General features: G+C 43.3%; 1 protein-coding gene across 2 annotated transcripts in view; it reads right to left on the reverse strand.

Moving 5' to 3' along the window:
• Positions 1-8796, reverse strand: part of SMC5 (structural maintenance of chromosomes 5) — a 76650-nt gene extending 67854 nt beyond the window's left edge. For both annotated transcript variants that reach the window (XM_060199710.1, XM_007531098.3), the window contains exons 1-2: positions 8438-8796; positions 3589-3730 (exon numbers count right to left, since the gene is read on the reverse strand). In XM_060199710.1, the coding sequence (XP_060055693.1) occupies positions 3589-3730; positions 8438-8658 (363 nt within the window). In that variant the 5' untranslated portion in view covers positions 8659-8796. The remainder of the gene's footprint in view (positions 1-3588; positions 3731-8437) is intronic.
• Positions 8797-11297: the final 2501 nt, after the last annotated feature.

Genomic DNA, 11297 nt, shown 5'->3' on the forward strand with positions numbered 1-11297 from the left:
AGTTACCCAAAAAAAAAAAAAAAAAAACTACTTTATCTTGAGTTACTCATTCCATTAGTCTTTCTGAAGAACTGTTTTTGGTTTTTACTAAAATCTTTCCTATATCACTATTTTATTATTCTCTGCTCTCTTAAGATTTTTTCCCCCTCTAACCTGCATATATAACAAAGAATATATTTCATTCCAGACAAATCAGAAAAGTTTCAGGTATTTTTCTCTTTGTTATTATTACTATCATAACAGTATTGTGGCCAGAGTATGTGGTCTGTATGATGTCTTTGTTATTTGCTTTAATGTTGCTGTAATCATTCCATCTATGCTCAAAACAATGTGTATTCTCCAACTGCTGTGTGCAGTGTTCATAATCTGTTAGTACAAGGTTACCTGTTTTTTCTTTTTCTCTTGCCACCGGTTTTTTTTTTTTTCCCCTGGGGCTTCATGTGCAGACTTTTTTGTTTGTTTGTTTAAGATAGAGGCAGGGACAGCGAGGGGGAGGGAGAGAAAGGCAGACCACACTGAATCTTCCTTCAGTGTGGTGGGGGGCTGAACTCCGACCTGCCTCACACACATGGCAAAGCAGCACACTATCCAAGTAAGCTACTTCACCAATCTTGGACTTATTTCTCCATCCATCCCTCCCTCCCTCCCTTTCTTTTTTTTTTTTTTTTTTTATTTTTATTGTCTTTATGTACTGGATAGATAAAAGAGTCAGAAATCAAGAGGTAGGGGGGAGATATAGAGGAAGGGAGACACCTGCAACACTGCTTCACCACTCAAAAAGCTTTCTCCCTGAAGGGGGGAGCCAAGGGGCTCGAACCTGGGTCCTTGTGCACTGTAACATCAACCAAGTGCGCCACCACCCAGCTGCTCCCTTCCTTTTTTATATAGCATTTAGGTAAATGACAGAAAGGGAGACAGACACACAGAGAGATGAGGGAGACACCACAATGTTGCTTTTCCTCTTGTCAAACTTCCCTTTTGCCATGGAGCTTCCACATGGTGGCCAAGGGCTCCAGTCCTCATGTATGATACAGATGAGCTATCTCCTGACCCCTCACCTGTTCTTTAAATATTTCTTATCTTTACAATTTATCTGATTGATCTACTAATAGCTCTCGCATTATGAATTTGCTTTCTGTTTATTTTATTATGTATTTTCGATGAGTACATTAAGTTGATAACTGAATTCTTCTTGCTGAAATGAGCTTTTCACCAATATTTAAAGACCATTTTTCTTAATTTTTTTTTATTATCTTTATTTATTTGATAGATACAGCCAGAAATCAAGAGGAAGGGGAATATAAGAGAGAGACAGAGACACCTGAAGCACTGCTTCATCATTTGTGAAGTTTTTCCCCTTGCAGGTGGGGTCCAGGAGCTTGAACCTGGGTCCTTGCACAATGTAACATATGTGCTCAACCAGGTGTGCTACCACCTGGCCCCATGACCATCTTTATGTCTAAAAAACATTTTGAGGTCTATTTTGCCTGTTCAAACACACCTACTTTCTTCTGCATAATAATCACCTGGTGTATTTTCATTTTTCTGTAGCTTTTAAATTTAATGTTTATTGTGAACAAAATAGAACTGAACTTTATTTATCTACCTTGGGTTTCTCATTGCAAGAACTTAGGCCATTTATTCTTTTTTAAAATCTTTTTTAATTATCTTTATTTACTTATTGGATAGACAGCCAGAAATCGAGAAGGGGGTGATAGGGAGGAGACAGACAGAGAGATACCTGCAGCCCTGCTTCACCACTTGCAAAGCTTTCCCTCTGCAGGTGGGGACGGGGGCTCAAACTCAGGTCCTTGCGGGCTATAACATGTGCGCTACTGTCTGGGCCCCATTTATTCTTATTGTGATTATATATGCATGTATCTTTGCCATGATCTTATCTCTTTATAGCTAGTTCTTTAAATATCTTATTAATTTTTTGTGTGTGTGCCTTCAGGGTTATCATTGGGGCTCAGTGCCTGCACTGTGATTCCACTGCTCCTGGAGGCCATTTTTCCCCAACTTGTTGCCCTTGCTGTTGTTGTTGCTGGATAGGATAGAAATTGAGAGAGGAGGTGAAGGCAGAGGGGGAGAGAAAGATAAGATACCTGCAGACCTGCTTCACTGCTTGTGAGGCAACTCCCCTGCAGATAGGGGAAAGGGGCTCGAACCGGGATCCTTAGGCTGGTCCTTGAGCTTTATGCCACATGCACTTAACCCGCTATACTACTGCCCAGTCCCCATCTTATTTATTTTAATGAGAGAGATACAGACAGATACACACAGACATATAGCAGAGCACTAGTCATCTCTGTCTTATGGTGGTGCTGGGGATTGAACCTAGGACCTTGGAGCCTCACCTGAGAGTCTTCAGCATAACTATTATGCTATCTCCCCAGCCCATGATCTCATATTTATGTTTTTTTTTTCTTAACTTTCTTATATTTATTTTTTTCCCTTTTGTTGTCCTTGTTGTATTTTATTGCTGTAGTTATTGATAATGTCGTTGTTAGCTAGGACGGAGAGAAATGTAGAGAGGAGGGGAAGACAGAGAGGAAGAGAGAAAGATAGAAACCTGCAGACCTGCTTCACTGCCTGTGAAGCGACTCCCCTGCAAGTGGGGGGCCGGGGACTTGAACCAGGATCCTTACTCCAGTCCTTGTGCTTTACAGCACATGCGCTTAACCCATTGCGCTACCACCCGACTCCCTAAGTGTTTCTTTTATCCTCATTCTTTCTCAAATTTTCTTGTTTGAGTAGTAATTGCTTTTCTCTTCTTGCCTATTCAACTAGGCCATGCTAATCTGTCATGTTCAATTTTAGCCATTGAGCACTTACCCTAGACGTTTTACAGCGCTAATCTAACTTAATAAACTCAAGTATATTATATAACTTCCCCATAACACAAACCCATAGAATATAACTCATAACTTACCTCCTATTGCCCAGGAGGGATGACTATTTCTAATTTGTTTGGATCAAACTTCACCCATTAGACACCTGTATTATTTTATATAGTTTGCAGGTCATTCCTTATGTCTATCACTCTTTTGCATATTTATTACACTTCAGACTTTCCTTCTGATATTGTTTCCTGTCTTTCTAAATCACATACTTTCAGAGTTCCTTCGGTGAGGGCCACAGATTTTATAATATGTTCCTTTTGCCTCCATTGTAAGAATATATTACCACTGTGCTTGGTATTCCGTAACTGAGTATAATGAGCTAACAATGAAGCATGGAGTCTCAAAGTCCCATTCTGTGATGTTCCTTGTGCTACCTGTAATGTTTGACTTTTAATTTTATCTTCTAGAACTTCCCACCTTTGTGCAGGTGGGGACCAGAGGTTCAAGCCTGGGTCCCTCCCTGCACACCGTAACACGTGCTTGTTTAACCAGGTGTGCCATCACCCGGCCATGTCATAATATTTATAGAAATGGAAACCACCTACTTTCTCTACTTGCCAACTTCATTCTTCATATTCAAATACTATTAATATAAATTTCCTATGTGGAATACAGAAACTGATTTGTTACCAAATGCCAAGTCACAGCTTTCAAATTTCTGAAATAAGTGTTGATATTAACTTACCTTATCTGCTCGTCCCATAAAAGCAGGTTTGCCTGCTAGTCCAAGGCAAATGGCACACACAATGCTGGATTTTCCTGTTCCATTAGCTCCAATAATCATATTCAAATGGGGTCCAGGAGATACTTCACAGATATCATATGTTCTGAATTGTGAAGAAGTGAAATTACTAAGTAGGTAAGAAATGATTATTTCCATTTCTTTTTCTTCTTTTTTTTCTTTACACTACCATTATCTACAAATGCCCTTAACTTACTTTAAATTATGTATTTAAAGTTATTTCTAAGTTATCGATAGACCTGAGGGGGGTAAAAATCAAACAGAAGCAGAAAATAAGAACACCAGTTTAGGGAATAATGCTTCATGAGCCTTTTTCAAATAGGACTGTTGAATCAAGCTAAAGTTGATATTTATTTTTTAACAACTATAATATAGAATGCCAGTCACTATACAAACAGAATATTTTTGTAAGCCATAGTTTATCTTAAAGCTGCAGATTTTATATTTCTCTTTATTTAAAATGTCTAATAGCAATTTCTCATATTTTAACATTTGAAGCATTTCAAGTTTTCATTTTGATTTAAAAAGACACACACACACACACACACACACACACACACACGTGCTTGTGCCCACACTGGTAGAGTGCACGTTTCAATGTACACGGACCTAGATTTAAATCCCACTCCCCACCTGCAGAGGGGAAGCTTCATGAATGGTGAAGCAGTGATGCAGGTGTCTTTCTCCCTCTGTTGCTCCCCCTTCTCTCCATCCAAAATAATAAAATTTTATATATATATAAAGCCTGACACACATTTCCTTAATATACTGCCAGAGATTTACCAAAGGATCTAACAGGTCAGGTTCAAATGGTTGTTATTCATAATATTCCTTCACACCAGAAAGGCTCAGGCTGTCCAGCATGCTAACATGTAATAGTAGCATCCTTATTATTCTATTACTTGACAGGAACAGTTGTGACAAAAAAGTGAAGGAGCTGGCAGATATACTTTTAACTTTCTGAATAATCTCAACTGTAACTCTTAAATAAGAAGTCCTGTTCCCACAGGGTTTCAGTTAGTTGCATATGAACTCCCCAAGAATTAATGCTTAGCCTACTACTAATCTATTAAATAATGAAAACAAGCACACTTTTTTTTTAATTGCCACTGGGGTTATTGCTGTGGCTTGATACCTGCACTACAATCCACTGCTCTCAGTGGTCATTTTTCCTTTTCTTCTTTTTGTTTTAATTTGATAGGACAGACAGAAAGAGGTAGAGAGGGACAGAGACAGAGACACCTGCAGCCCTGCTTCAGCACTTGTGAAGCTTTCCCCTAGCAGGTGGGGACCGGGGGCTTGAACCTGGGTCCTTGTGCACTGTAATGTGTGTGCTTCACCAGGTGTGCCACTGCCTGGCCCCTCAAGCTTTACTTTTCTACTGTCTTTTTTTTTTTGACTTGCAAACTCCCCCCACCTCCCACTGTTTGATCAAAGTGTTAAAGATTCCCCAATTGCTAAATGAATGAGCTCTTCTCAGGCCGTTTAAGGAGGCTACTATGTAGTGGATGGCATTTCTCAAACACTTTCCTTAGTTTCTCTGATAATACTCTCCCACTGTTGTCCCTGAACAGTTACTTTTTCAGTCTGAGTTCCTCTGCCATTTTCCTACCCCTAAATGCTGGCATTTCTCCTGAACTCTACTCTTCTTTTATAATTCCTATTCAGCAATCTTGGACATGTCCCCAACTTAGACAACTTCACAATCACACATCTTTTCTCAACAGTTCACATTCTCCTCTAAGTCCAGACCCATAGCCATCCTGCTTAGAGAAGATTTCTTCCAGATCTTCTACAGAAACTCCAAGTCGTAAGACCCAAAAGGCATTATCTTTCTCAAATTGTTCTCGATTCTAAACAGCACCAGATTTGGTAAGGCAGACAGAAAACACTGCCTTACCTTCTACCCTCATGTGTCACAAAGAGTCCTTACTTATCTTTAAAATTTTTTAAATTATCTTTATCAGATAGTCAGAAATTTGGGAGGGAAAGGGGTGAAGGAGAGGGAGAGAGACAGAGAAACGCCTACAACACTGCTTCACCACTTTCAAACCGTTCCCCCTGCAGGTGGGGACTGAGGGCTTGAACCTGGGTCCTAGCATACAACAACAGGTGTGCCACTACCTGGCCCCTACTGATTTTTTTCCTCCACTTCTACACTCTCCTCAGTGCTACTATTTTCTTTTTTTTTTTTAATATTTACTTTATTTATTTATTCCCTTTTGTTGCCCTTGCTTTATTGTTGTAGTTATTATTGTTGTCGTTGTTGGATAGGACAGAGAGAAATGGAGAGAGGAGGGGAAGACAGAGAGGAGGAGAGAAAGACAGACACCTGCAGACCTGCTTCACTGTCTGTGAAGCGACTCCCCTGCAGGTGGGGAGCCGGGGTTGGAACCGGGATCCTTATGCCGGTCCTTGTGCTTTTCGCCACCTGCGCTTAACCCGCTGCGCTACAGCCCGACTCCCCAGTGCTACTATTTTCAAACCTCGGTCATCTCTGCTTTCAGTAAGTAAGTCTTACCTCCTTCTTACGCTATTTTTAAATGATCCCTCTCAGGGCTGTCAGACTAACAAAAATCACACGCTGTTCCCTATTTAAATGCATCTTGTGAGACACCACTTCACCAGTGAGGATGGTCCACATCAAAAAGATGAGAAGCAGGGGCTGGGCGGTAGCTCAGCGGGTTAATCACATGGCTCCAAGTGCAAGGAGGATGTAAGCATCCCAGCTCCAGGCCCCAGCTCCACCACCTGCCAGAAGGTCGCTTCACATGAGGTGAAGCAGGTCTGCAGGTGTCTAGCTTTCCCTCCCCCACTCTGTCTTTCCTTTCTCCATTTCTCTGTCCTATCCAACAACAGCAATAACAACAACAGTAATAACCACAATGATAAACAACAAGGGCAACAAAATGGGAAAAATAGCCTCCAGAAGCAGTGAGATCACAGTGCAGGCACTGAGCCCCAGCAATAACCCTGGAGGGAAAAAAAGATTGGAAGCACGAAATGCTGGAAAAGTGGAGACAAAGGTATCCTGTACACTGTTGGGACTGTAAACTGATGGAAAACAGTGTAGAGTTCTTAAATAAAAATATCTTGTGCTCTAGCAATGCTACTCCTAGGCATATGTCCAAAGCACATACGAACACTTCAGAAGGGTACATGTACCCCAACGTTCACCGTTCACAATACCCCAAATATGGAGGCAACCTGACATCTGCATAAAGAGGTTATAGAATATAACTGCAATTTTAAAAGAAAATACTGTATCCTTGTGGAGAAAATGGACAGAAGTGAAGGTGATTATATGAGAGGAAGGACAAAGCAGATGGATTTGCTTATAGGTAAAGTACAATTAACTAAAGCAAATGAACTTTCAAAATAAATTAACCAAATTCTCTCCCAGACTTTATGAAAGTGATGGTGCTTATTAGACCGAGGTGGGGAGGTAGTTGGTAGTAGGTGCCTGAGTTGTGCATGCACGAATATGGGTGTGAAAACTATGCCCACAGATGTGTGTCTTTCTGTAAACCAATGTTAAGTCACTAATTAAAAATTTAAAATGTAGCAGGGGAAAACAATGTGTTCTGGTTGCTTATAGGATGAAGTTGGAATTCCCCAGAATACTAAGTGCAGACCAGCCTTAACACAGTGTAAGTTCAATATAACTTCTGTCCACATTCTTTCAGCCACATTAGAATACTTGACCCTTCCTACATGGAACTGTTTCAGCAGTTCCACTTGTCTACAACACTCTTCCTTTCTTCTAAGACTCACCTAACTTCCTTCACAAAGGAATTTTTCCTTTCCACAATCTCCCCCACTGGTATTTATACACTATTATGGCGTCTACTCAATTTGATTACATTTATTTTCCCCGATTTGGACTCAAAAGAGATCTTCAGCTGCGTGCTTGATGCATAAACCTGAACAAACAGACAAACCTCTGAGCTTATTTCACCGAACTGAGATGATACAACCCGTGACAAAGGAAAAAATGAGGACTCTGTGTAAACAAAGGGCCAACTTTTGAATCCAGCACATGACAGGTGCTTGACTTGCTTAAAAAACAATCAAAACACCGCCATTACAATCCCGCTTGCTGTCACTGTGAGCAACTTCAAGAAAGTCCCCCACCTGCGGTGAAGATAAAACAGGGCTGCAGGTGTCTCTCTCCTTCCCTCCACTTCTCTGTCTCTATCCAATAAATAAATATATAGTTTTAAAATGCCCCTGACTAAATGAATTATAAGGTCCTAGGCAGACACACAGTTTAGGTGCTCAAGAACATTCAGTAAAAACACTGATTGCGATGATTACTGGAGGGCGAAAGGGAAGCCGGGAGGAAAGCTGGGGTTGGAGGGCTCGGGGCTTGTCTAGGGGAGGCCCCGATAATCGAGAGCCGAGGCTGTTTTGCTTTTGTGTTTTCCTGCACGCTGCATCCTGCATCTTGCACACAGCCGCCTTCACCCTGGGGTCACCCTGGCACCTGCTTCCTCGGCGAACCTGCCGGACACCAAGACACCAAGACCCGACTCAGCGGCTGCACCCCGGAGCGGCGGAGGGCTCGGGAGGGGGTGAAACTGGGACACATGACGTCCTCGCCCTGCCCACCGCCGGCCAGATGACGCCTTCAGAGAACGCAAGCGGAATGATCACGAAAATAAACAAAAACATGTTAACAACAACAACAACAAAAACCCTGCATCACGCAGGAGGCGCAGCGAGAGCCCCGGCGGGAAGGGCCCCGGCGCGGCGTCCCCCGCCCCCGCCCCCGCCCCCGGGGGCCACTCACAGGAAGTTCTCCATGGCGATGCGGACGATGGAGCCCTCCACGAAAGGCCCGGACGACTGCAGCGGCGCCGGCGGGGGAGGCAGGGGAGGCGGGGGCCCCGGGGGCGCCGACGGGGTCGAACTCTTTCTCTTGTTCGGGACCTCCGCGGAGGAGTCTCTGGGGTGCGGTCGCTTGGAGGCTTGGGGGCTGGAGGACGACGGTTTCTTGCTCGGCGTCGCCATCCCGGCTTCCCCGCCGCCCTGCGGCGGCTTCCGTTCCCACCGACTTGCAACCCCGGGCCACGGCGCTTGGCTCCCGCGCGAACTGCCCGACGCGCGACGCCCTCCCCCGTGATCCCGCCCTCCCGCCCGTGCGCACGGAGCATGCGCAGTGGCGGCCTTGTGACGTCAACGCGCCGGCGCCGCCCGCTCGGCCTAAACTTGGGCGCTGGGGGCGGGAGCTCTTACAACCGCTGGGCCTTCTTTGCGCCTGTTTTTCTTTTTTTTTTTATTTTTATTTCTGTCCTTTTCATTCGTGAACAGATGCCAATTCCACTTAACGTTTTTGAAACTCACATTAACAAGCCTAATTAACGAATCTGCGAACGGGAGAGGGGGCGGTGCCGGTCATGGCAGCTGCAAGAATCAAGTCAAAACAAAAACCAACCTTCTCAAAGCCTCCACGCCCAAATCCTTTAGATCAACGCGATAGGTTCTCCCGCGCTTTCCGATTTGGAAAGCCATACTGCTCACATCATGCTAATTGGTGCACCTCCCCCTGGCTCCCGAATTTTCTAGAAAGACTTCCCCACCCTTGGGCTTCTCCAAATAACAGCTGGTATGTGCCCGTGTCGTTTGAGAGGCTGCCTTAAGTTTAACCTGATGGGGGGGAGGGACGAGAAGCTCACTTGGATAGTGCGCTGCTTTGTTGTTTTGTGCTTAACACAGGTTCAAGCCTGGCCCTCACTACACTGAAGGAAGCTTGGGTGCTGTGGTCTCTTTCACTCCTTTATCCAAAAAAAAAAAAAAAAAGTCGACCTGCTATCATATTAATTAAGCACCCCCCCACCCCATTAAGATGAGGTACCCTGTAAACTATGCAAATCATGATTCACTCAACTGAAACCTGATACAAGATTTGAATTGGGAATTTAAAGGAGCCAGTCAAACTGTGCTCGAAGCTAAGATTCTGGTGTGGGAGACAAAAAGAAACAATTGATCAGGGTATCTTCAGACCCTAAAAAAAGGTGATAAGATAGAATGATTATAATAAGGACTGAAGGGGTCTATGTCTTCAAAGGCCTATCAGACCACGTGGTTTACCCTGAATCCTGAAAGACAGGATAAAAGAGCAAAGAGAATGCTAAGTAAGGACAAGGGCTCTGAGATGGGGAAACGTTGAGGTTCTTGATGTGCAACAGGAAGGCTCATAAAGCTGAAAAGGAGTGATTAACGACTTTAAACATAAAGTGGCCAGTTATTTTACTAGAAGAGTGAGTTTTTCTGTGAATAGGAGGATTGCAACCCGAGAAAAACCATAGCAAGCTACAAAGAGACAAATGAAAGGCAGATTTCGGTTAGGCTTTAGTAGGAAGGGATGGGGGCCGTTTTGAACAAAAGTTTATTGCAAAACAGGTGTTTGAGGTTGTGGCAATTAACCACTGGTTGCTTAAATGTAAGCAAAGGTCACGTGGTGGTACCACACATACAGGTGCTGTCTCTGCTTTATTTTTAATATCTTATTTTTTAAATATAAATTTCATTAAGACTTTCTTTTTCTTTAATTATCTTTCTTGGGGCTGGGTGGTGACGAACCTGGTTGAGCGCACGTTACACTGAACAAGGACCATGGTTGGGACCCCTGGTCCACACCTGCAAGAGGAAAGCTTTGCTGTGGTGAAGCAGTGCAGCAGGTGTCTCTGCCCCTCCCTATCTCACCCAACCCTTTCTATTTCTGGTTGTCTCTTTCCAATAAATAAAGATAATTTAAAAAGTTAATTTTTTTTTTTTTGCACATCTCCCCCTGCTCACTGGTATCATCATCATCATTACTATTTATTTTGTCACCAGGTTTATTGCTGGGACTCAGTGTCTGCAGGACAAACCCACTGCTTCTGGTTCTGGTGGCCATCCTCCCTCCTTTTTTATTTCTTTTTTTCTGCATAGAAAGAGATAAACTGAGAAGGATGGGAAAGAGAGACACTTGCAGCACTGCTTCATCACTCATGAAACATCCTGCAGGAAGGGACCTGCACTTGAACCTGGGTCCTTGTGCATGGTAATATATGCTCTACCTGGTGTGTCACTGTCCACACCTCTGCCTGTTATTTACTGAACAGTATTTTGCCTGTAGAAGCTGCCTCTGTATTTTCCCCTCACACAGTAGTACTTACAAGGCTAGCCTTAGTAGGTGGCTCTTGGACCACATTATTCTAAAAGGTCCCAAATAAAGTTTTGTTTTTTACTTGCAAAAAAACTATTGGCTATTTCTGAATTATTATCAACAACTGTCATTTCCAATGATGCTTTTTGAAAAGTAATTAGAGGTTGAGGGAAGCTGAGTGATAGTTAACACAGTAATGGCATCTGTGGATTCCAACCCTGGCACCACAAGGCAGTGCCATATGGCACCAGAGCTCTGCTGCTGTCTTCGCTCTGTTTCTAGCTAGTTGAAGTAAAATGTGAGAAGAGGGTTAAGGCTGTAGCACACCCCTGCTGGAGCACACCTTGACATTGCCTCAAGGTTCCGAGTGAAGCAGAGCTGCAAGAGTCCCTCTCTCTCTCCCTCTCCTCCTCCCAATGTCCCTCTGTCCTATCAAATAAAACAAATAAATGAATATTAAGAAAAGTTCAAAGAATGAAAATGCTGGCCCAGAAGCAGT

Source organism: Erinaceus europaeus, chromosome 10, assembly GCF_950295315.1.
Source record: "Erinaceus europaeus chromosome 10, mEriEur2.1, whole genome shotgun sequence".
NCBI lineage: Eukaryota > Metazoa > Chordata > Mammalia > Eulipotyphla > Erinaceidae > Erinaceus > Erinaceus europaeus.